The 27,350-nt window shown below is 43.7% G+C and overlaps 1 protein-coding gene across 2 annotated transcripts in view; it reads left to right on the top strand.

Moving 5' to 3' along the window:
- Positions 1–26,257, top strand: part of LOC124596177 (proline-rich protein 2-like) — a 40,427-nt gene extending 14,170 nt beyond the window's left edge. Inside the window, exons 1-2 of one of the 2 annotated variants that reach the window (XM_047135216.1) lie at positions 23,305–23,457; positions 25,840–26,257. In XM_047135216.1, coding sequence (XP_046991172.1) covers positions 23,419–23,457; positions 25,840–26,100 — 300 coding nt within the window. In that variant the 5' untranslated portion in view covers positions 23,305–23,418 and the 3' untranslated portion in view covers positions 26,101–26,257. Of the gene's footprint in view, positions 1–23,304; positions 23,458–25,839 lie in introns of those variants that run through there. The other variant, XM_047135217.1, reaches the window with a different exon arrangement.
- Positions 26,258–27,350: the final 1,093 nt, after the last annotated feature.

The raw sequence follows: 27,350 nt of genomic DNA on the forward strand, positions 1-27,350 counted from the left end.
AGGGCTTTCGTAAATTATGAAAGAAATTGCAAGGTTCACCGAATTTTGAGATGGAACCACCGGCACGACGTAACAATGACCTTATGCACCCGGCGACCGGTCTACCCGACGGGAAGCCCTCGTCACACGACATTTCATTTCAACTGCACGATGAAATTGCTCTGCAACGTTACACATTCATGCACCAGTTGCCAAAGTTTACAATATTACATATTCCGTCGATATCAGTATGAATATTAATTACTGACCAATTTGTATAACTCCTTCCTCCTGAACTACTGGTCAATACACATCTAATACAAGCAATAGTTACTACTAAGAGAATTACTAACTCAGATGACATTAACATTATTGGACAAATATCGCTTCAGAAGTCTTGAGATTATATACACTGAAGAGTCGTAGAAACTGGTACACTTGCCCGATATCGTGTAGGGCCCTCGTGAACACGCAGAAGTGCCGCAACACGACGTGGCATGGACTCGACTAATGTCTCAAGTAGTGCTGGAGGGAACTGACACCATGAATCCTGAAGGGCTGTCCATAAATCCGCAAGAGTACGAGGAGCTGGAGAGCACTTCTTAAAAGCACGTTGCAAGCATCCCAAATATGCTCAATAATGTTCATGTCTGGGACTTTTCGTCGCTAGCAGAACAGTTTAAACTCAGAAGAGTGTTCCTGGAGCCATGCTGTAGCATTTCTGGACGCGTGAGGTGTCGCATTGTCCTGCTGGAATAGCCCAAGTCCGTCGGAATACACAATGGACATGAATGGATGCAGGTGATCAGACAGGATTCTCACATACGTGTCACATCTACACGTATCAGGGTTCCCATATCACTCCAACTGTCCATGCCCCACACCATTACAGAGCCTCAAGCACTTGAACAGGCCCCTGCTGATATGTAGTGTCCATGAATTCATGAGGGTATCTCCTTATCCATAGACGTCCATCCGCTCGATTCAATTTGAAACTAGCCTCGTCCGACCAGGCAACATGTATCCTGTCACAACAGTCCAATGTCGGTGTTGACTGGACCAGGCGAGGCATAAGGCTGGGTCTCGTGCAGTCATCAAGGGTACAGGAGTTGGCCTGTGGTTCTGAAAGACCGTATCGGTGATGTTTGGTTGAATGGTCCACACACTGACACTTGTTGATGGCCCAGCATTGAAATTTGCAGCAGTTTGCGGAAGGGTTGCACTTCTGTCACGTTGAACAATTCTCTTCAGTCGTGGTTGGTCCAGTTCTTGCAGGACCTTTTTCCGGCCGCAGCGATGTTGGAAATTTGATGTTTAACCGGGTAAATAACGAAATTTTGTTTCCATAGCATACAGTTTAACAGGAAAACACACACACAAACTCCTGATTCAAATTGTAGATAATTTGGAGATGTACAGGGTGGAAAATTTTGAAGAGTGCAACCTCTGGTAGTAACAATTCCTCAGTCCAGCTGGGCATCGAGTCGAACAGAACTTGAATGACAGACAACGATACGTCATTCTATGCTACTTCAACTACACGGACAGAAAAAAAATCGCAACAGCGAAAAATAATTAGTGTAGAGTAATGAAATTTTGAGAATGCATTTGTCTATGTAAATTATTTAATTGGTTAACACTGCAAGCTCATCGGATAAGCTAAGCGTGAGATGAAACACAACAAAAGAGAAAGGATGTAACTTTAATAATCAGTGTAACCGCCAGAATGTCGAAGGCAAGCATACAAACGTGCATGCATTGTGTTGTTCAGGTGGCGGATGTCAGTTTGTGGAATGGAGTTCCATGCCTGTTGCACTTGGTCGGTCAATACAGGGATGATTAATGCTGTTTGTGGACGTAGCTGCAGTTGTAGTCCAACGACATCCCATATGTGTTCAATTGGAGACAGTTCTGATGATCCAGCAGCCAAGGCAATATGTCGTTCATGTAGAGGATATTGGGTTACAACCGCGATATATGGACGAGCGTTACCCCTTTGGAAAATATCCGCTGGAATGCTGTTCATGAATAGCAGCACATCAGGTCCACCAGACTGACGTACGAATTTGCAGTGAGGATGTGTGCGATAACCACGACAGAGCTCGTGGTGTCATTTGAAACGGCACTCCACCCCAGACCATAACTCCAGGTGTAGGTCTAGTGCGCGTAATGCACAAATGGTTCAAATGGCTCTGAGCACTATGGGACTCAACTGCTGAGGTCATTAGTCCCCTAGAACTTAGAACTAGTTAAACCTAACTAACCTAAGGACATCACAAACATCCATGCCCGAGGCAGGATTCGAACCTGCGACCGTAGCGGTCCTGCGGTTCCAGACTGCAGCGCCTTTAACCGCACGGCCACTTCGGCCGGCTCGTAATGCACAGATAGGCAGCTTGCAGGCCCTCAGCTGTCCGCCTACTAGCCAACACATGGCCGTCACTCGCACTTCACCCTGCCGCCAACGAGTTCTCGCTTGACACGTCAGAAATCGCACATGGCCCAAGTCCGAGACTATGGAATGTTTGCTACAGAACGTCTGGATCGGGGCTGTCCTTGAAGTAAGCGCTTTATAGCAGTTCGCGGTGTCACAGTGCTGCCAACTGCTACTCAGATTTCTGCTGCAGATGTAGTACGAAGCGCCAGAGGCGTACGCCAAACAAGATGGTCTTCCGTGACGGTAGTGCCAACCTAGCGAGCGGAGCCCGGTCATCTTGCGAGCGTATACTTTCGTGACCACCACTGCCAGCAATCATGTACAGTAGCTGCTTTACTGCCAAGTCTTCCTGTAGTGTCGCAGAAGGATCATTCAGCTTCTCGTAGCCCTATTTCACGACCTCGTTCGTACTCTGTGAGGTGTTGATAATGGTATCTTTGTTGTCTTGCAAACATTCTTGACGAACATCAACGCATCACGTCCAATCTCAAACTTAACGAACGATCACGACCACTACAGCTCGCAATTAAAGCAAACCTGATTTGCATTGTTGTAGTGGCGCTACTGCAGCCACTAGTGTGGAACTGGTGTGCAATCCTTATAGCCAGCATTTGTCAGATGGAGAAGCATGCATGTCGCAAAACTCGTTCGTGTTTCATGCAGCATCGGACAGATGGCCATTGGCTATTACGGCGTGAAATGTCTGAAAGTGGTATGTTCTGAGGAATGTTTTCGTGGCATTCCCTGAGTGATCTCGTCATTATGGAACGCTCAATTGGTCATCACAAAAATACATATATCCTTGGCGTGCATGTCCACCCCTACATGCATTTTGTTTTTCCTTCGCACAATAGCACTTAGAGCAGGACAACACAATGTGTCATACACCTCACAGTGTACATGCTTGGTCTGAAGAGAACAAGAACTGGATTTATTGCCAGTCGAGAACTGTGAAACCTAATCTGTCGGATAGTATTCACAACGCATATACCGAGAGACCTAGCGCAGCTGGCCATGACAGTGGAGTGGTTCTTGCTCCAGATTCATGTCGGATCCTTCCACAACCTCACTGGCTCTCTTCTCGATTGTCTCGCTGTGGTCCACGACGCAACATTTAGTTACTTAAGCTTTTGACCCATAATCACATTAACAAGACTGGACAGTGAACATAACTGGATGTGCAAATGATAAGCATTTCAGCACACACTCACAAAGTGGGTCGGAGTAACAATGCATTGATTCAACATATAAGTGCAGATTACACAGAGGGTTTCTCAGTCAAATACCGGATTTGAAGTTTGGTTAGTTATGAGGAGATGATGTCATACGTCTGGTAACAAGGGCAAAAGTCTATCAGTATGTGTTTTAATTCGGCAGTGGCGGGATTATGGCTTTTCAAAACTGCAGTTTGACATTCCGCGATGTTTTGCTCGCAGTGATCGGGAACTCATGACTGCCACGCAAATATGTAACTCGTGGGCTCAGGAGAGACGCGCCGAACGCATTGCATAACATCAACGGCTTCACACAACTAGCTCCCGAGAGGTCAAGCACATCGTTTGGTCGACCGTATAAGACAGTGCAGCCACGTCTCATACCCCGAGTCGGTAAATGGGTTCGTAAACAGCAAGGCAAGTGTCTAGACTGAGACCTGGCAGCAAGGCGACCATTGCTCAGGCTTCCCATGACGTGGCAGCTTCGAGAGGTGCGCCGACAGCGTGCACTCAACATCAGAACCTTGGTAGAGGGCCGTGCGGTTCTAGGCGCTGCAGTCTGGAACCGCGGGACCGCTACGGTCGCAGGTTCGATTCCTGCCTCGGGCATGGGTGTGTGTGATGTCCTTAGGTTAGTTAGGCTTAACTAGTTCTAAGTTCTAGGGGACTAATGACCTCCGAAGTTGAGTCCCATAGTGCTCAGAGCCATTTGAACCATTTGAACTGGACAGAGAGGTGACACCACGTCATCCTTATGGCGAGTTCCAGTTGTGACGAAAGCATCAAGTTAGACATATCTGTATACGGAGACACCAAGGAGAACGAATGTTGATAGATTTTTATAGATTGCATTCGACATCGTCATACAGTCCCAAACACATAGCGTAATGGTACGGAGTATCTCTTGGCAGAGAACACGATACCTAGTTGCGTGGCTTGCAATTTTGACAGCAACCGTGACATTACTAACGTGTTAAGGCTAGTGCCATTTCTCTGCTTCTGAGGACCCAATGACGCTATTTTTTAGCAAAACAACACAGCACTGAATGTTGCTGTCATGACAGGTGGTGTTCGAATGCTTCTCAGACCAGCATGTTTTCCAGATGTCTCATCCACCAGAAACATCTGGTCACGGGTTGATGAGACAGCCAGCAACTACAATTGATAAACTCTGACATACATATTGACGCAAAGAAATCGCAATACCAAGAATGAGTTTTGTGGCATGCATGCTTCTGCATCTGACATATGCTGCCTATACACATTTCGCGCCAGTTCCATACGAGTGACTCCAGCAACGCGAATACAACGATGCGAATCAGGTTTGCTCTAATTGCAAGCTGTAGTGGTCGTGAGTGTTCGTTACGTTTGAGATAGGACGTGGTGCGTTGATGTTCTTCAAGAAAGTCTGTAAGGCAACAAAGACGCCAATTTCCAAACCTCACAGAGTATAAACGAGGTCGTGAAATAGGGGTAGGAGACGCTGGATGCTCCTTCTGCTATACTACAGAAAGACTTGTCAGTAAAGTAGTCACTGTACATATGGCTATCAGCGGTGGTCACGGCAATATACGGTCGAGAGATGACCAGGCTCCGCACGGTAGCTTCACAGTACCGAGATGGAAGACCATCATGTTTTGGGTACGGCTCTGGCGTTTAGTACTACATCTGTAGCAGAAATCTGAGTAGCAGTTGGCACCACTGTGACATCACGAACTGCTATAAAGCGATTACTTCAAGGACAGCTCCGAGCCAGACGTTCTGTAGCAAACATTCCATAGTCTCGGACTAGCGCCATGTGCGATTTCTGACGTGTCAAGCGAGAACTCGTTGGCGGGCAGAGGGAAGTGCGACTGACGGCCATGTGTTGGCTAGTAGGCGGACAGCTGAGGGCCTGCAAGCTGCCTATCTGTGCATTACACGCACTAGACCTACACCTGAAGTTATGGTCTATGGTGGAGTGCCGTTTCGTATGACACCACGAGCAATGTCGTGGTTATCCCACACATCCTCACTATAAATTCGTCTGTCAGTTTGGTGGACCTGTTGTGCTGCCATTCATTAACAGCATTCCAGCGGATATTTTCCAAAGGGTAACGCTCGTCCGTATATCGCTGTTGTAACCCAATATGCTCTACATGATCGACATATTGCCTTTGCCTGCTGGATCATCAGATCTGTCTCCAATTGAACACACATGGAACGTCATCAGACTACAACTCCAGCTACGTCCAGAAACAGTATTAACCATCCCTGTATTGACCGACCAAGTGCAACAGGTATGGAACTTCATTCCACAAACTGACATCCGCCACCTGAACAACACAATGCATGCACGTTTGTATGCTTGCATTCGACAATCTGGCGGTTACACCGATTGTTAATATACCAGCCTTTCCCTTTTGTAGTGTCTTATGTCGTTCTTACATTATCCGGTGAGCTTGCAACGTTAAAAACTTAAATAATTTACGTAGACAAATGCATTCTCAGAATTTCATTACTTTACATGAACTACTTTTCGCTGTTGCGATTTTTTTTTCTGTCCGTGTAGTTGAAGTAGCACAGAATGAAGTAACCGTATCTTTCAGGTTCTGTGCGACTGGACGCCCAGCTGGACTGAGGAATCGTTACTACCAGAGGTTGCATTCTATCTACAAAAATCTGTAGTTCTCCAAATCACCTACAATTTCAATCACGAGATTGTGTGTACGTTTTCCTGTTAAACTGTATGCTATGTGAATAAAATTTCGTTATTTACCCGGTCAAACATCAAATTTCCAACATCGCTGCGGCCGGAAAAAGGTCCTGCAAGAACTGGCCCACCCACGACTAAAGAGAATCGTTTAACATGACAGAAGTGCAACCTTTCTGCAAACTGCTGCAGATATCAATGCTGGGCCATCAAAAAGTATGAGTGTTTGAAACATTCAACCAAACATCACCGACACAGTCTTTCAGAACCGAAGGCCCACTGCTGTACCCTTGATGACTGCACGAGACCCAGCCTTATGCCTCGCCTGGTCCAGTCAACACCGACATTGGACTGTTGTGACAGGATACACGTTGCCTGGTCGGACGAGTCCAGTTTCAAATTGAATCGAGCGGGTGGACGTCTACGGATAAGGAGATACCCTCATGAATTCATGGACACTTCATGTCAGCAGTGGCCTGTTCAAGTGCTTGAGGCTCTGTAATGGTGTGGGGCATGGACAGTTGGAGTGATATGGGAACCCTGATACGTGTAGATGTGACACGTATATGAGAATCCTGTCTGATCACCTGCATTCATTCATGTCCATTGTGTATTCCGACGGACTTGTGCAATTCCAGCAGGACAATGCGACACCTCACGCGTCCAGAAATGCTACAGCATGGCTCCAGGAACCCTATTTTGAGTTTAAACTGTTCTACTAGCGACAAAGCGGCCCAGACATGAACATCATTGAGCATATTTGGGATGCTTGCTACGTGCTGTTCAGAAGAGATCTCCAGCCCCTCGTACTCTTACGGATTTATGGACAGCCCTGTAGGATTCATGGTGTCAGTTCTCTCCAGCACTACTTCAGTCCATGCCACGTTGTGATGCGGCACTTCTGCGGGTTCGCGGGGGCACTACACGATCTCGGCCAGGTGTGCCAGTTTTCTTGACTCTCAGTAATCTCAAGACTTCTGAAGCGATATTTGCCCAATATGTTAATGTCATATGAGTTAGTTATTCTTTTAGTAGTAACTATTGTTTGAATTAGATGTGTATTGACCAGTAGTTCACTAGGTAGGAGTTACACAAATTGGTCAGTAAATAATATTCATACCTATATCGACGGAATATGCAAAATTGTAAACTTTGGCGACTGGTGCATGAATGTGTGACGTTGCAGGGCAATTTCATCGTGCAGCTGGCAAAGACAGAAAACAGGACACTAGTTGATACCACGGCATAATATCTTTGCAAATTTCATTCCGTGTGCTGAGTTGGACATTAACTAGGCTTTACAGACAGGCATGTAAACGATGAACGCAGACATGAGCAATTGGGAGAGGCCTTTTTGTTTGGTCGGAGTAATTGGCGAATCGCTTGACATTGGAATAGGCGCAATGCCACTATTCGACGATATTGGCAGGCAGTGAGTGAACCATGGCCGAACACATTGTCAGGAAGGAAGTGGTTGACGAAAAGATACGATAGAACATGAAGACAGAGGCACTCAAAGCCCTGGATACATCATTATCGTCGATACGACAAGCAACCGGTGCTTCAGTGGCCGCAGGAACCATTAATAGGCGGCTCGCAAAAGGGGGAATGAGCTCATGGCTCCCCTTGCGCCGACCACCTTGGAATTTGTTACACCAACAAGCCCGTATGTGGTGGTGTCAGGTACATTCGGCCTGGAAGCTTATTGACTGGAATATAATTTTCTATAGTGATGTGGCCCGCTTCGAACTGAGCTCCGAGGACAGGCGAAGACCTGTTTGGAGGCGCTTCAGCCAGCGTTTGGATACCAATCTATTGCACACCATACGGCCCGATAACCATAAGTGATGGTCTTGGCGGTCGTTTCATTTCATCTGCGTCTCCATTAGAGCATAGTGGTGTGTCAACGATATTCTACACTCCATTTTGCTGCCCTTCATGGGAAGTCATCCTGGGCTTACATTTCAACAGGATACTGCCCACTCGCACATGGTGAGAGTTTCTACTACTTGGCTTCATCCTTGCCAAAACCCTACCTTGACCTGAAAAGTTACCGAATCTTTTCACACTGAGATCGTTTGGAACATTACAGGCAGGGCTCTCCAACCATCTTAGTAGTCTGACGATCCAAGGCCCCATTTGGACAGAATATGGCACGATATCTCTCAGGAAGACATCCAACAACACAGTCTGTCGGTGCTTGCATAACTTACCTCTGGGCTCAGAGTTGGACCAACGTGTTATTGATTTGCTGAGTTTGTGAAGTTCGTTGACTTGACTAAGTCATCCAATTTTTCTGATATTTTCATCATTTGTTTGTCTGTACATGTGAATCACATCTATCGATTTCCGTCCCATTCAAATAATTCCTTTGGGTAGGTTATTCTTTTTCTTATAGTATGTTACTCTGTCGTTTAAAAAATTAGGGTGTTCAGAACAATATCATTGATGAAACGTTGAAAAGTAGAGGTATGAGAGTGTAGCTTTAATGTGCTCATTATCAGAAATTTTTGTTTTTCATTGTAGGACTCATCAGCTACCTGTCGTTACTCAACATGCATTCTCTGGCGGAAGCGCACCTCTAACTATTTTCATGATGGTGTAAATGTTGTGGCAATGTCTAGTTTCTCATCACGTGTAAACGTTGCCCAAAGAGGCACCATATTCCCTGATACCATTCTGGTCAGTATCGTGCCAAGATTCAGGCTTTATGAATCGAAGTTTCTGATTTATTGCGTTTCATGAAGTAAAATTTCTTATTACTTACTCTGATTACATTTCTAAGTAGGCTGTTTAGATGTAAGTAGGCTGTTTAGGTTTTTATGTTGGTAACGTCACCTAGCGCTCTGTATGAAAATCACTGGCTGTGCTTTGTGAAGTCTATGGCTCGTTGGCATTGTTGGAATATTCGCCATTGTACTGTTGGGCAGTTGGATGTGAACAGCGCGTAGCATTGCGCAGCTGGAGGTGAGCCGCCAGCAATGGTGGATGTGGGGAGTGAGATGGCAGAATTTTGAGGGCGGACGATCTGGACGTGTGTCCATCAGAAAGAGTAAATTTGCAATAATTGATATCATGAACTGATACATATATGATGACTTTGGAACATTATTAAGGTAAATACATTGATTGTTCTCTATCAAAATATTTCATTTGCGAACTATGCCTGTCAGTATTTAGTGCCTTCAGTAGTTAGAATCTTTTTATTTAGCTGGCAGTAGTGGCGCTCGCTGTATAGCAGTAGTTCGAGTAACTAAGATTTTTGTGAGGTAAGTGATTCGTGAAAGGTATAGGTTATTGTTAGTCAGGGCCATTATTTTGTAGCGATTTTTGAAGTCAGATTGCGGTGCGCTAAAAATATTGTGTGATCAGAATAAGTCAAGAGAGAAATGTCTGAGTACTTCAGTTTTGCTCAGCTGTTTGAAAATCAAATAATGTAAGAGGTTTATCAGCACAGTAATTCATTAATTTTTCTGAGGGGACGTTTCACATTACATTTTCTAAAATCCTTTGTTGCCGTCAGGGTGGAGGGGCACACGTAGATGAAGGGCGTGAAAGTGTACTGGCGAATACGGATGTATGCCCCAGGTATAGTTGGTAGGAGGGGGATGAAGTACGGCTCGCACATCAACAGACAATAGTGGTGACAACTATTTGTTATGCTTTATGTTACCCATCTGGTTGTAGGTTGGAGATGGTTCACCATATTATGGAAAACAGTTACCGGGAATCAAAGTACTAGGAAGCCACGGAATTGTGGGACAGAAAATGGATTACTAACGCAAAAAGCAGGTACATGATATGGAAAGTTCGCGATTCATTGTATATACAAAGTAAGAAAGCCTAGTATAAGAAATTCGAAGGTTGGAAACGAACTAGTTGCTACATAGGAAATTTGACCGAGAGCAGAAGCATAGCTGACATACGATGTTCGATAATGTATTCTGAAAACAGTGATTCGCGACACTCGTGGTGTGAGTTTTCTGTAGAAAAATGCTATTACTACTAGCTTCTCAAAATTTTCATCTGATCCCCAAAAAAATTTTAAAATGAAGATCTGATATGAAGGAATGTAAGACTACCTTTGTAAACTGTCACGCACGTATGGAAGAATATCTATCACACTTAAAGATTCAAATGGTTAAAATTGCTCCTGAGCACTATGGGACTTAACTTCTGTGGTCATCAGTCCCCTAGAACTTAGAACTACTTGAACCTAACTAACCTAAGGACAGCACACACATCCATGCCCGAGGAAGGAATCGAACCTGCGACCGCAGCGGTCGCGCGGTTTCAGACTGTAGCGCCTAGATTCGGCCGGCCACACTTAAAGGTATGGCTCTATGCAGAGGTGGAGACAATGATGAGCGTCTTTTCAAAAAGCAGTTGCTTGGCTCTTATATGTAACACGAATGCCAAACTTGAAAGAGAGGCTTAATTTCATTAAACAACTGTAACAAACAATTTGCCTGAAAGGATCAGTGCCAAATAGCATCTACCTGACCTAATTTGGTACATTTAAAGATGATTTCATAAGCAGCACCTACTTGAAAAGCAATAACGTACTTATGTTACAACAGGTGATATGGATGTTAATTGGGTAGATCACGCTGCAGTCTGTATAAAAAAAAAGAGTACGCTGTGGAGACAGTACGGAGTTTCGCATTGTTGGAAGTGCCACTTCACAGTCAGAATCGGGCTGCATATGGAGCCAGCAACCTTTGAAAACATGCATAACCAATACGGATGGAAATAGCTGAAAATCATAATGCATGAAGAAATCTAAAGGAAACCATTACCGTGAATCGAGATGAAATGGTTTATGGTGATGATAATAATCTCTTCATATTAATTTCTTCCCAACTGTAACATACGAACTGTTTTTGCAAATTACATGCTTTAATCCTTGTTACTGGTTACATTCCACGATGATTTGCCATATAAGTTGGATGTGGTGTAGAACCTACATTCCAGGATTACATCCGACATTAGACTGATGGTTTTATGCACGAAAGTATAGTTACAGTATGGCTAAAATACGCTTTACAACAAACAAAAATTGTCATCAAAGATTATGTGCGTCAATATGTGTATGATTATGAGAAATATTATATTAATGTGTGATTTGAGCTTCATTCCTGTGGCTCGTTGCTTCGATGTATGCCGTGCACCACCGGACAGTACCCAATTCTGAGGGACCTTTGAAGATTTCGTCTCGCTTAACTCATTGATTTGCTGGTTTCATCGAGCTGCGAGATTGGTTACTGCAGTCTGAGCGCTGTAGTCACAACCTCTGTAGATGTGCCACTTCCTTCAACCCTAATGTAACGTCTAGCTCAATATCCTCATACATTACAAATTCTTCACTCATCTGTATCTTAGCTCTTACTTATCTTCGTTACACTAGTGATATTAGCTTCGATAAGTAAAGTTATCAGATAGTAGTATTCGGAGATACTGTTGACCACAGTTACGAAGATTTCTAAGTGTGCTGTTTGCAACTCAAATGACGAACTCTTACAAAGCACCGTGTCTCTTGTCGAAGAACTTAATCTTTCTTTATAATAATACTTCTAGTCATTTTAACTGTGTCGTACCTCTTTGTCTGTTTATTCAATTCTGTAACAAACTGGATGTGCCCTTTTGACAACGATTGAGTACTTCTGTATACTTGTTCAAATTCTACTTAGTACTGTGCTTAAATTGTTCGATATAGCCAGGTTCGTAGACCTTGTTCCAGTTCTTCAGTGCTTCTGCATGTTTCTCAAAAAGAAATCGTTTTGCGCCAACAGCATGCCCTGAAGACTACGTATCTGTCATCTGCAATGTGGTATCCTGTATTTTTGCCTACTTAATTTCTGAACAAACTTCTGCATCCAGTTTCTGCAATATTTTAAATAAGTTGTGTCGTTTAGTGGCTGGTAAGTCTACCTGCACCCGTAGTCTCGGCGTAGCGACCTCGATCAAAATGTCATAGGTTTCGGGATCGAAACCAGCACCTCTTGAATTTTGATTAATAATCAGCATTGGCGCCCGAAGACTTCCAGCATAAGAAGTCACCCTCATTCTGCTGAAGACCTTTTCAACGAGGGCGGAGGAGTGGACAGAGGTGCAGGGCATGCTCTTGACTTTGGAATGGGAAACTGCCCATAAAGGCGGAAGAATCAGCAATGATCAACAGCACAGGGATGCAGAATGAAGCGGAAATCACTGCATCAAATACACGTAATGTGTATCTACAAGATATGTGGGGTGTAATGGAAAAAAAGTGTCACGATGATCTCTCCACTGACAAAAGATTCCGGAATAGTTCGGAATTCTGATCCGCAGGAGGGGTGTGCCAAGGAGGAGGTGACCACGGAGAAGGAATCCAAAGGCTCCATATAAATATAATTGGGGTCAGTGAAGTGAAACGGAAAGAAGACTAGGATTTCTGGTCAGATGAGTATAGGCTAAGATCAACTGCTGCAGGAATTGGTATAACAGGAATAGGATTCGTTATGAATAAGAAGCTAGGGCAGAGAGAGTGTTACGGTGCACTGTTCAGTGCCAGCGTTGATAGATTAGGTATACATACCGAAGTCGCAAGCTGAAGATGAAGAGTAGAGAAACTATTGAGCATATTAAAAGGGGAATGCACTAAGTAAAGGGAGATGAAAATCGAACAGTCATGGGGGACTGGAATGCAGTTGTAGGGCAAGGGGCACAGGAGAATATGGGCTTGAATCAAGGAACGAGAGAGGAGAAAGGCTTATTGAGTTCTGTAATACGTTTCAACTGGTAATAGCGAACACTCTGTTCAAGAATCACAAGAGGAGGAAGTTTACTTTGAAATGGCCAGGTGAAACAGAAAGATTTCAGTTTATATCATGATTAGACAGAGATCCTGATATCAGATGTTGGACTGTAAGGCGTACCAGGAGCAGACATAAACTCAGAACAAAATTTAGAAGTGATGAAGAGTAGCCTGGAGTTTAAGAGATTAGTCAGTAGGAACCAATACGCAAAGAAGTGGGATACGGAAAGTAAGGGCTTACGAGATGCGCTTGAAGTTTTCTAAGGCTATATCTACAGCAATAAAAAACAGCTTTGTAGTCAGTACACTTGAAGAGGAATGGACATCCCTAAAAACGGAAATCATAAAAGTTGAAAAGAAAAACATAGGTAGAATGAAGGTGACTGCGAAGAAATCATGGGTAACAGAAGAATGACTTCGGTTGAGCGATGAAAGAAGGAAGTACAAAAATATTCAGGGATATTCAGGAACGCAGAAATACAATTCCCTGAGGAATGAAATGAATAGACCGTGCAGGGAAGCTAAGACGAAATGACAGGAGGAGAAATGTAAAGAAATCGAAAAAGAAATTATTGTTGGAAGTACTGACGGGTAATGTACAATGTGTACAAGAGCCAAGAGGGTATAATATAAGTGGACGACCAAGAAAGAGTTCGCGGAATAAAATGGTTGTAAGACTGGGATGTCGTTCGCCCCTACTGTCCAATCTGAACATCACAGAAGGAATGATGGAAATAAAGGAAAGTTTCAGGAGTGGGATTAAAATCCAGAGTGGGAGGTTACCAATGGTATGATTCGCTGATGACATTGGTATCTCGAGTGAAAATAAGGAAGAATTAAATAATTAGTTAAATGAAACGAACTGTCTGACGAGTACAGAATGAGGATTGAGAGTAAATCGGAGAAAGACGAAAGCAATGAAAAGTAGAAAATTAGACCAGCATGTACTTACCACGAAGTAGCTGAAGTTAAAGAATTCTAGTAGCTAGGCAGCAAAATAAACAGTGATGGACGGAGAAAGGGCATCCCCGACCAAAATAAGTCTACTAATATCAAACATTTGCCTAAATTAGAGAAACAAATTTCTAAGAATGTACGTTTGGAACAAGCTAGTGAAACATGGACTGTGGGAAAACCGGAACAGCAAAGAATCGAAGCATTTGGGATGTGGTGCTACAGACTAATGTTGAAAATTAGGTGGACTGATAAGATAAGGAATGAGGAGGTTATGCGCAAAATCAGAGAAGGAATATGGAGAAAACATTATCAAGGAGAAAGGACAGGATTATAGCACATCTGTTAAGATATCAGGGAATGACTTGCATGTTACTAGAGCGAGCTGTAGAGGGCAAACACTGTAGAGGAAGACAGAGATCAGAATACATCCAGAAAATGACTGAGGACGTAGGTTGCAAGTGCTATTGTGACAGAAAAAGGTTGACACCGGAGATGAGTTCGTGGTGGGTTGCATCAAACCAATCAGAAGGCTGATGACTCAAAAGAAAACAAAAAAACCTGCATGTACAGAACCTCGAGAGTTGCCCATCTCCGCGCGGGATTAGCCGAGCGGTCTCAGGCGCTGCAGTCATGGACTGTGCGGCTGGTCCCGTGGGAGGTTCGAGTACTCCCAAGGGCATGGGTGTGTGTGTTTGTCCTTAGGATAATTTAGGTTAAGTAGTGTGTAAGCTTAGGGACTGATGACCTTAGCAGGTAAGATTTCAGACACATTTGAACGTTTTGAACAAATTGCCCACCCAGTCCGGAATTAACCATCCAAGGGGGCTTCACATCATACCACACACATGTGTCACTGGTATCGAAGGTCGACAAAACATCATACTTACCAGTGTCGGGGCCTGCCAAATTGCGACGCAACCACTTCTCGAAGAAGGGCAGTTTTCATAGTTTGCTACTAGGCGGTAATGGCAGCGCCACAAGAGGTCCTGGGTCGGGAAGACCTAGTTCTTTCCACAATACACGTGAATGAAAATAGATAGATCTAAGATATCCTCGCTTTCAGATAGTACTTAGACCAGTTCACGACCATACGATGACAGTTAGAATATCCAGCCCACGCCGACACCGCCATGTCCACCACTGTTTCGGAGAACGCCATAACGCCACTCACAGATTTGTATTTTGGTTGTGGATGTCGTAAAACTTTGCTTGAATTATTCTTCTAGTACATTGGCTATTGGCTGTTCCATGTCTAGTCGGAAGAACTTAGATATTTTGTGGAACTTTAACTCCATGAACTGGTGGATGAACTGTACTGTTAGTTGAACATTGCTTCAAGACAGTCGCAACGAGACCCAGCATTTTCATTTTATGTTACCAACTTGTTTGTTTCTTAGCTACAGCCTTCAGACACTGACTTTCAATTTTGTAGTATTATTCGTTGAAACAGACAAACAGTGCTTCTTGGTTATGCCAAAAAACATTTTGAAGAATCTTTGACATTGTTTGTGACGCCTATGGCTGATCGTCAGCTATGATCATATGCCATGCAAGGGTAATGGCGTAACCTGTCGCAATCCAGTGGAGCTATAGGTGGCTGCAGGGAAGCCAATGGTCATTTTTGTGCACAAAACCTTTTAGCAACCTGCTCATCTCGCCTGCCAATCCTTATTGTGAGCTGAGGCATGCGAGTATGTGTTCCAACACTGAAGCAAGTTGCGGTCAGCAGCTGGCTTGATTGCAAAGAATCCATGTAAAACTCTGATGCACATAGAGGAATCGGACGATCGTGCAAAATTCCGTTATCGTTTGACAGTTCAATACTTCACGGAATAATAAAGGCAGAGAGGTAAAAATGGACATTCATGATTGAAATTAGAAACAAAGAATCTGCCAACAACTGACTTTCAGCGAAAGGTAATGTTCTTGTTAACAAATTCCCAACATGTCGGCCTTCATTGATCGCTAATACTCGTACAAGAGGGACAACGTTGTGTATAGCAGGATACACCACATCAGAACATGTGGTGGAAAATTTCCATCAAATATTGTACTTCAGCATCCCTAATAAGACGGTTGATTTGTGACTTCATGTAACCCCACAACCAATAATCACACGGACTGAGATGTGTGGATCTGGGAGCCCAAGCACAACGGAAGTGGCGACTCAGCGCGCCATCCGCACTAAACGATGTGCGCAAGAGATTTTTCACAAGTGTAGCAATAAAGGGGGGAGCGCCATTCTACAAAAAAGTTCTATCGTTCAGCAGATGTTTATCAGCCAGGCTAGGGATGATGCGATTCTGTAGCATATCGGCTTACCTTTCACCTCTCACGACTATGCTGCGTCACTAACTTTCTTCTACCCAGTGTCCTCTGTTGTCCGGAGTTTTCAGTCGTTGTTGCTTTCAATGAAACCCCATGTCATTTCAGGTATTTTTGCCAAGTTTTAATTCGTTACCTACATTATTCCGTGAGTTTGTGCATTTTCGAATGCAAACTTATCTTTGAGTCACCGTGTACAATACACTCAGGCCATTAAAACTGCAAGAGCAGGAACAGAGCAAATTACGAAATTTTACTTATATAGACACAGTTTAGTAGGAAAACACACACACAAATGGGAAATTCAAATTGTAGATCATTTAGAGAAGTACAGAGTGAAAAATTTTGTGGATTGAGTGCAACCTCTGGTAGTAACAATTGCTCATTCCAGCTAGGCATCGAATCGAACAGAACTTGAATGACAGACAAGGATTCGTCATTCTATGCTGCTTCAGCTACAAGGGCAGAAAAAAATCACAACAGTGAAAAATAATTAACGCAGAGTATTGAATTTTCGGGAATGCATTTGTCTGAGTAACATATTTAAGTGGGTAATGTAAGCGTGAGATAAGTCATTGCAAAAGGGAAATACTAGTGTATTAATAACAGGTGTAACCGCCAGCATATTGAATGCAAGCATAGAATCGTCCATGCATTGTGTTGTACAGGAGCCGGATGTCAGTTTCTGGAATGAAGTTCCACGTCTGTTGCACTTGGTTGGTCAATACAGGGACAGTTAATGCTATTGTCGGTCGATGATGTCCCATATGCGATCGATTGGAGACAGATCTGACGATCCAGCAGGCTAACGCAATATGTCCATGAAGGAGACGATATTGGGTTAAAACAGCAATATATGGATAAGCGTTATCCGGTTGGAAAACATCCGCTGGAATGCTGTTCATGAATAGCAGCACAACAGCTCGAATCACTTCTCTGACCTACGAATTTGCAGTGAGGATGTGTGGGATAACCACGACAGAGCTCGTGGTGTCATATGAAACGGCACTCCACCCCAGACCATAACTCCAGGTGTAGGTCTAGTGCACGTAATGCACAGATAGGCAGCTTGCAGGCCCTCAGCTGTCCGCCTACTAGCCAACTCATGGCCATTACTCGCACTTCACCCTGCCCGCCAACGAGTTCTCGCTTGACACGTCAGAAATCGAACATGGCGCTAGTCTGAGGTATATGGAATGCATTCTACAGGACGCTTGGCTCGGAGCTGTCCTTGAAGTAATCGCTTATAGAAGTTCGTGGTGTCACAGTGGTGCCAACTGCTACTCAGATTTCTGCTGCAGATGTAGTACGAAGCGCCAGAGACATACGCCAAACACGATGGTCTTCCGTCTCGGTAGTGCCAACCTAGCGAGCGTAACCTGGTCATCTTGCGACTGTATAGTGTCGTGACCACCGCTGCCAGCAATCATGTACAGTAGCTACTTTACTGCCAAGTCTTACTGTAGTATCGCAGAACGATCATTCAGTTCTTGTAGCCCTGTTTCACGATCTCGTTTATACTCTGTAAGGTGTTAATATTGGCGTCTTTGTTGCCTTACAGACATTCTTGACGAACATCAACGCACCACGTCCAATCTCAAACGTAACGAAGGCTCACGACCACTACATCTTGCAATTGAAGCAAACCTGATTTGCGTAGTTGTAGTGGAGCTACTGGACCCACTAGTATGGAACTGAATGGACAGCATTTGTCAGATGCAGAAGCATGCATGTCGCAAAACTCATTCTTGGTATTACGATTTCTTTGCGTCAGTATATATGTCAGAGTTTATCAATTGTAGTTACTGGCCGTCTCAGCAACCCGTGACCAGTTGTTGCTAGTGGATGAGACATCTGGGAAATGCACTGGTCAGAGAAGCAGTCGAACACCACCAGACATGACAGCAACATTCAGTGTTGTCTTGTGTTGTTAAAAAATTGCGTCATGGCCTCCTCAGAGGCAGAGAAATCGCACTAGCCTTAACACGTTAGTAATGTCATGCTTGCTGTCTAAATTACAAGTCACGTAAACCACAAGTTATCCTGTTCTCTGCCCAGAGATTCTCCATACAATTACGCCGTGTGTTTGGCACTGTATGACGATTTCGAATGCAATCTGGCAACATTAGTTCTCCTTGGTGTCTCAGTATACAGATATGTCTAACTTGATGCTTTCGTCACAACTGAAATTCGCCATTAGGACGACGTGGAGTCACCCCTCTGTCCGGTAATGATGTTGAGTGCCCACTGTCGGCGCACCTCTCGCTGCTGCCACCTCATGGGAAGCCTCAACAATGGTCGTCCTGCTGCCAGGCACTAGTGCTCTCAGTCTAGACACTTGCCTTGCTGTTTACGAGCCCATTTACCGACTGACACTGCGAGACGTGGCTGCACTATCTTACACAGTCGACCAAGCGATGTGCTTGAACTCTCCAGAGCTAGTTATGAGAAGATGAAGCCGTTGATCCCACGTAATGTGTTCAGCCTCTCTCTCTTGAACCCATAGATTCCATATCTGCACGTCAGTCGTCGATAAACTGCAGTTTTGAAATGCCATGATACCACCACTGTCGAATTCCAAAACATGCTGGTAGACTTTTCCCCTTCTTACGAGACGTATGACATCATCTTCATATGACAAATCAATCTTCAAATACGGTATCTGGTCCATATATGTAGAATGTATGCGTTGTTACTCCCACCTACTTTGTGGGTGTGTGCTGAAATGCTTATCATCTGCGTATTAAGTTAGACTGTTCATTCCATTTAACACTACCTGTAGTTCTTTTTCACTTTCACTTAAGACTGTAATGTCATTAGCGAATCTCATCATTCATATCCTTTTACGTAGAATTTTAATCACGCTCTTAAAGCTTTAATTCTCCGTCATTGGTTCTTCATCGTGCAGATCGTAGAATAAGGGCGAAAGGTTACATCCTTGTCTTACACTCTTGTTCTTCCAGTCTTATTGTTCTCTCATAGTTATTGTACATACTCTATAGTACTCGTCTTTCCCTATAGCTCACCCGCATGTTTCTCAGAATTACGAACATGTTTTTACATTTTACATCGTCGGACGCTAAAGTCAAACAGATCATCATCTAACAGATCCTCATTTTCTTTTCCATTATTTTACGTATTTATTATTTTATTAGTCCGGTCAGCAGCTTGTAGGCTCTTGCTTAAGGGTGATATTCCGACTACATTCTTAATTTTACCGTCTTTGCTTTTAATTTCCCTCAAGATCGCTTTGGCTTCTTTCTTTGCTGAGTCAGTTCTTCCAACAATCATTTATTTTTCGATTTCTTCACATTTATCCTTAGCTTCCATGCACTTCCTATTTATTTCACCCTAAGTGACTTGTATTTCAGTATCCCCGAATTTCCGTGAATATTTCTGTACTTCCCTCTTTCGTCAACCACCTGAACTACTTCTTGTGTTAGCCATGGCTTCCTCGCAGAGACCTTCCTTGCACCTATCTTTCTCTTTCCAGCTTCTGTGAATTCCTTCTATAATCGTCCTTTCCTCTACAACTGAATTGACTACTAAGTTATGCACTGATTCATCATCACTAGACTCTTAAATGTCAGGCAACTCTTTATCATTACCAAATTGTGATCTGAATCTGTATCTGCTCCTTGGTACACCTTACAGTCCAATATTTGGTTTCGAAATCTTTGCCTGATCTTTCTCTAACTGGAGTCTTCCTATATCTCCCGTTTTATCCAAGTGCAAATCGTCCTCTTGTCGTTCGTAAAGAAAGTACTTATTTGCTGTTGCTAGCCGAAGTTTATTGCAAAACTACCAATCCCATATTCTCCCGTAGAGTTTTCTTCAGCTCTTTCCCCTTCAACCGCATTCCAATCCTCAATGACTACTAGATTTTCGTGTCCCATTACGTACTGAATTACCAGTTCAAAATTACAATTTTCCTATCTCTTCTAGACTTTCTAGCTTAACTAACATGTTGAGACTTCTGACATTCCACACCCCGACTCTTAGAACGTCAATCTTTCATTGGTCATTCAATATTTTCTCACAGTCATTTCCCCTCGGCAGATCTGGATGGGGGACTGTCCGAAATCTTTTGCTTACAGAGAGATCATCATGACACTTGTTCAGTACTGGTCTCACGTACTAGGGATACACATTACGTGTCCTTAGCGCAGTGGTTTCCATTGGATTCTGCATCCTCATACCGGTGATCACTGCTGATTCTTCCGTCTTTTAGGGGCAGTCTCCTACACCATGGGGCGAGAGAGTGCCCTGGATCTCTGTCCGCACCTCCATCCTCTTTAACAATGAAGTTGGCAGAACAAGGGTGAGTTCTTATGCCAGATTTATTCGGCTGCCATTGCTGATGATTTTTATTCAAAATTTTAAGTAGTGGAGGGGTTGGCACCTGGAATCCAAGACTTTTTCATTACTAGTCAAAAACTCTATACTTTTTTCTTCCCACAGAGTCCTTCATTACAGATGGCAGCGAGGCATTCTTTTTTTCCTGTTTATACTACAAGAGAAGAAGGATCTATTTGCCACCACCACTTTGACCTTAAAAGAAAAAGTAACAATAACGCCACTTCAGACATGTACCCCTAACTACGCCTATCCCAATAGCTGTACCTAAACATAACAAAGGTGGAAAGGAAAGGAGCGAGAGGATATCATATGCTTGTAAGAGAGGTTTTTTATTCTAATGATCAGGCTGCGTTTTAGTGGTTTGTTTATGTATGTAGCAGAGCAGAATTTTTCTTTCTTCGAGTGAACTCACTGTGTGAACCAATTCACACAGTGACTGTTCGCCTGCCGGTAATACACATAATCTTGGAACATAGGCATCACTTGTGGTGTAAGTCTGTCAAGAGTGGCACGTGTGAAGAATGCCAGAATTCGCTGGACCAGATGCCAGACATCTACTGCTGGAGATCTCCGCCCTGCAAAACGGAGAGTCAGCGAGATGAACTTTGTGGAGACAAGAACGATTGTTTACCGTTGGCGGTGACGTACCACACGGAGCGTGCAGTAGTGCCAAGACAACGGACGTTCGAAGCCCACCATATACGACGCCTCCTATAGATCGGATGCTTCTGTTCTATCACATTGGAGGCGGAGTGCCTGCAACTTGTATCAGGAAAACAAAACTGAAAACTGTAAGATTTGCGGGATATGTGATCGCAGTGTTCGCACACTGGACTCGCATTCGGGAGGACGACGGTTCAATCCCGTCTCCGGCCATCCTGATTTAGGTTTTCCGTGATATCCCTAAATCGCTTCAGGCAAATGCCGGGATGGTTCCTTTGAAAGGGCACGGCCGATATCCTTCCCCATGCTTCCCTCACCCGAGCTTGCTCTCCGTCTCTAACGACCTCGTTGTCGACGAGACGTTAAACACTAATCTCCTCCTCCTCCAGGATATGTGATAAGGATGAATGTGGATAGTATGAAAAAAAAAGAGTGTAGGGGAAGAATGGTATGACGAGCCGTGAGGTAAGTAGGAGTTGGGTTGTTAAGTATTGGTCGAAATTGCGGATGAAGTTTGGAAACTAAGGAGGCAAGTGCACATATATATTTTTCAACGCACCAGAGATCGATGACAGAGAAGGCCAGGAATACGACACTGGGTCACCATTGGAGCGGACAAAATGATACTGACGATCACGAAAGAAGGGCGGAAGAGAAGGATGAAGAGGATATATGGGCAGGAGTAGAAAGCGGAATTCATGACGTGGCTACATGTGGTGCCACAAAGGCCGAAACGAAAGGAAAAGAAGAACATTCCTCATACTCTAATACGTTAAAAGAGCTTGGCTATGCCATTTTCTGTGCACCAGGAGACAAATTTCCAGGAGTAGTTGCGAAATATAGATTAGTAATTACATATCGAGGATTCGCGATAGTTCAATGCTAGTTCAGCATAAAAATATGCAACGGAACCTCTGTTCTGCGGCTGAGGACGGAAAGAATGATAGGGAGTTGACTTCACGACAACGTGTTAGGGACAGACCACAAGCTTGAAATGGAAAAAAACCTGGGCAGTAACTGTGGCGTGTTCTTACCACAGGAACTACATCAGCATTCATCTTTATCGCAACCACGGACGACGTAACTCTTTACGGTGGGCCAGGGTTTTTAACCACAGTCGTCGCAGTCCTGAACACCTGCAGAACCGTGGTTGCTTTATGCGTTTCAGGATGTCTATCCTACAAATTGCATTGTTGATTTACGTCAAATATAAGCTTCATCAAGGCAGCTACAGGTATATTAGTCATTTAAACGGGTGATACGGCGGTAGCGGACTATACACATACTTCATGAAGCCACATATGTAAGACAATGTTATACGTCATTCCGTCGATGTGACAGATAATCTCCCAATTTACACACTGGAGTTAGGTTTAGCTTCGAGAATCAGCAGGTCGATGAAGGAGTGTGCGGCGAAAGACGACTTGGTTGGTTGGTTGGTTTTTGTTAAGGAGACCAAACTGCAAAGTCATCGCTCCCGTCGGATTAGGGAAGTTTGGGGAAAGAAGTCGGCCGTGCCCTTTGAAAGGAACCATCGCGGCATTTCCCTGAGGGGATTTAGGGAAATCACGGAAAACCTAAATCAAGATGACCAGACGCGGGATCGTACCGTCGTCCTCCCGAATGCCAGGCCAGTGTGCTAAACACTACGCCACCTCACTCGGTAAGGACGACTTATCTCTTGTTCTGTCAGGGCACAAAAAGTTTCATGTACGAGTACTCTCGTCATGCCTTGTTGGTTCTTTATTTCTTTGAGGCAGACATCTAGGAACAAGCGGGTGTCGATGAAAACCTGAGCGACAGTAAGATATTCAGTTCGTCGCAGCTGTGCTCTGTGACCTTGTGATATAACCAGATACTCCACTGCCACATTTAGACTGCAGTCTCTGCTCGTCCCTTTGTTGAAGAGTCACGGAATCACGAGTACTCCACATCACGCAGTGGCGAGCCTTATAAAAGCTCTGCAGCCCATGTTCACAACAGCACTTCCATCACCATGAGGGCGACAGTGGCAGCTCTTCTCCTGTGTCTTGTGGTGAGTAGTAAGGACTGAGACTTTATCGAAATTTGTGCTCAACGTATCTCTACAGGTACTTATTTCTATATTAACTTGCAAACACTGTACGCTTCAAAATGTACCTACAACATGGTATTCTCGAATGTAAGGGTGGAAAATTATTTCCAACATTCTCGGATCTGTAAGCGACTTCAAATTAGTTCTACACGCATAAGTGAAGAGAGTGTACGAGATTGTTAAAAATTTCTCAACTACGTGTGACTCGTTATAAGCTATACATCCATAATTTCACTAAATAATCGGCATCTTTCTTCTTATTGGACAAATGTTTGAGAGGGTGACAGTTGCAATCACTGTCTCACCATTCACACGCGATTGAAGGGGATTTCCTAAAACGCACGACATCAATCCAAAAAGATTCGACAATAAATTAATACAAAGTACAGGAAAATTAAGATGTTGATTTCAACGCTCTAGATGTTCTACATCCCCTCCCCTGTCCCACCTAATTAGAAGGCACAGAACATTCATACACCCATGAGTAACTGTCAGTGAAATCTGTCTTTGACACGTTGTTCAACTGGTGTGTCCCATTGATTTGAATGTCAGTTATGTCGTCAAATCACTAAAACTTCATATGAACTTCTGCATTTTATCATTTTCCGATGACTTCGATGTCATAACACCAAATCTGATCACCCGTGATGACTTGTTCTAGAAAAGAATTGTCCACGTGTTTGATTTCAAGCTAGTCACGGCATGTGCCCGGGCATAGTTGCTTTCGTTCATGAGACAACCCGAATGGGACAAACCTTGTACAGACTTTGCTTCTCTTCAAGAAATTCTGAAGAATGCCTGAAACACTTAGAGATTTTGCTCCGTTGCTATTTCTGAGGCAACCGTGATTACACCGTATGGTCGCAATTCGACGTTACGGGAAAACCGCAACAACAAAAAATAATTAATATAGAGTAAAGAAATTTCGGGAATAGATCTAACTACGTATCATATTTAAATCATTTTCATTGCAAGACCACAGGTCAGTGTAAGTGAGAGATAAGGTATCGCAAATATGAAATGTTGGTACATTAATTACCGGCGTAACCGTCAGACTGTTGAATGCAAGCACGCAAAGGCGAATGCATTGTGTTGCACAAGTGCGGATGTCAGTTTTTGGGATGACGCTTCACGCCTGTTGCACTTGGTCGGTGAATACGTGGACGGTTAATGCTGTTTGTGGACTACGATGGAGTTGTCAGCCGATGATGTCCCATACGTTCTCGACCAGAGACAGATCTGGCGATCGAGAAGGCCAAGGCACATGTGGACACTGTAGAGCATGTTGGCTTACAACAGCAGTATGTGGACGAGCATTGTCCTTTTGGTAAACGCTGTTCATCAATGGCAGCACTGCAGGTCGAATCACCAAACTGATGTGCATACTTCCAGTTAGAGTGCGTGGGATGACCACGAGACTGCTGGTGCTGCCATGCAGAGTGGCAGTGTACACCAGACCATAATTCCAGTTGTAGCTCCAGTGTGTCTAGCACGGCAATTGATAGGCTGCAGGCCCTCGCATTGCCTCCAGCTAACCAACACACAGCCATCACTGGCACTGAGGCGAAATCAGCTTTCATCAGAGATCACAACAGACTTTTGCCCTGCCCCCTTGCAGGCTCTCGCTTGACAACACTGACGTCGCAAATGGCGGTTGTTTTGGGTCAGTCAAGTGGACGCCACAGACCGTGTGCCACAGACCCGTCCTTGAATTAACCAATTTATAACCGTTCGTTCTATTATTGTGGTGCCAACTGCTGCTCAGATTGCTGCTGCAGATGCAGTACGATGTGCCTGAGCCAGACAGTGCACGATGCTCTTCCCCCTCGGTAGTACCACATGGCTCTTCGGATCCCAATTTATTGCTACTGGATATTCTAGCGACCATCGCTGCCAGCAATCATTTGCAGTGGCCACATTCCTGCCAAGTCTTTCTGCAATGTCACGTAAGCAACATCCAGCTTCTCGAAACCCTTTTATACGACCTTGTTCAAACTCAGTGATGTGTTTCTGGCGAAACACAAATAACGGCTTGGTACTAACGACAATTGGCATCAGTGCATGCATTTCGTTATGCTTACTTGAAGTAATCATCAATAACGGTTGAACACATTCCTTCATTCAGATTTTGCAATAAAATAATGAAACTGGCTTCTAATGTGTGTCAGTGTAAAAATACGCTTCTAAAGTTACAGTCCGAATAGTCACACATCATAATTTCTGCGATTTATTGTCTTTGTTTCAAAACTACATTAGCGGAATCCTAATCTCCATTCAGATGGAATACCACTTAATTTCCATCTACATATACGACGTAGTTCACAATATGACATTCAAATACAGGTATCAGCATGCCGCAGCCAAGAGACTCCACCTGGTCCTCCTGGACCAACTGATGGGCCACAACCAACTGGTCCACCAGGCCCACCAACCGGAGGTCCTGATCCAACAGGTCAACCTACTGGAGGTCCTGAACCAACTGGACCACCAGGAACACCAACTGGAGGTCCTGAACCAACTGGAGAGCCCCAACCAACTGGAGGGCCACAACCAACTGGTGGGCCTGAACCCACTGGACAACCAGGGCCGCCTCCCCTGTTTTAGAGTGGTGTTTTCTATTGGTGCAAGATTAGTGCATCTGGGAACGTTAAAGGATTTCAGTTTTTACCTTTGTAGTTGACTTTAACCGAATTAATTGATGGAAGTGTTCTTATGATTCATAAAAACCAATTCTGATTAAACTAGCAATAAAAAAGCTCCATTAATGTTTTATTTACTGTGTGCTGTACAAGAAACCAGTTCTCCAAAAATATGGTACCAATATTTAAAAATAAACCACTTCATTTGCAGTTCCAAAAGATGCTGTACGTTGCCGAAGGAGTCCGTGTTACAGACTATGTGCACTTCATGAACTGATATGTGCAAATATCATACTTTGAGAAAACACTCTTCTCATCTATAGAGAGCCCTGTGAAAGATTACTGATACATAACTTTTGAACGAACACTATTTGATGCTCTGTAATACAACTTGCGATTTAAGATGGTTTCCTTGAAGCCTATATACTCCTCCTTCAGTTATATATTTTTTACCTCTTTTTATGTATGGGTATTAGCAAACATTAGTTTGATAGTGTGATTCTTAAATTTAATGATGCTTCTGTTATTTGATTAATAAGTTGCCTTCTACAACAGTATTTATCTGGGATCTGGACTTTATGTTTCGTAGATAACAGCATCTAGAACGAATATTAACCGCAATTCAGCGTAACACCAGCGGTAGCAATGGCAGAAGGGAAGGGTACGTACCCCTTTTAGACTGTTCGTACTGCCAGTTACAGGGAACTTGTCGCTAATGAGAAATTAAGCTTCCTTCATGAAGATATGAATGTTAATCATTATAAGTAGATGGTGTACTCAGTATTGTTTTAGAATAACGTCACCAATAAAAATAGAAGTCACTAAACTTAATCAGACCGATATGACCATTCCCTTCAGTCTGTAGCAGAATGGCTATGTGAACGCTACTACATTCAGTGTAAAAGATTAAATAGGAAAGAAAACAGACTGAGAGTCATTAAGGAAATAACTAGTGGATGCATCTTCTTTATAGCGGAAATATTCTTGACGGTTCTCTCAGCAATATGTGCTCTGAGTAATACACATCCACCCATATCAAATTGGGTAGACTGAAAAATTATTGAAAGTCTAAAGAAGAAATATGTAATTGGTAATTAAACTTCAGTAAAAAATTCTCAAACCATAACTTTTCTGATAATTCAAGGTTGGCCTTCCAAAAATTTCCGAACTACGTTTTCGAAATGCGTATGGGAATGTACTGGTGCCCATTTATAT

The sequence above is a fragment of the Schistocerca americana genome, chromosome 2, assembly GCF_021461395.2.
Source record: "Schistocerca americana isolate TAMUIC-IGC-003095 chromosome 2, iqSchAmer2.1, whole genome shotgun sequence".
Classification (NCBI taxonomy): Eukaryota; Metazoa; Arthropoda; class Insecta; order Orthoptera; family Acrididae; genus Schistocerca; species Schistocerca americana.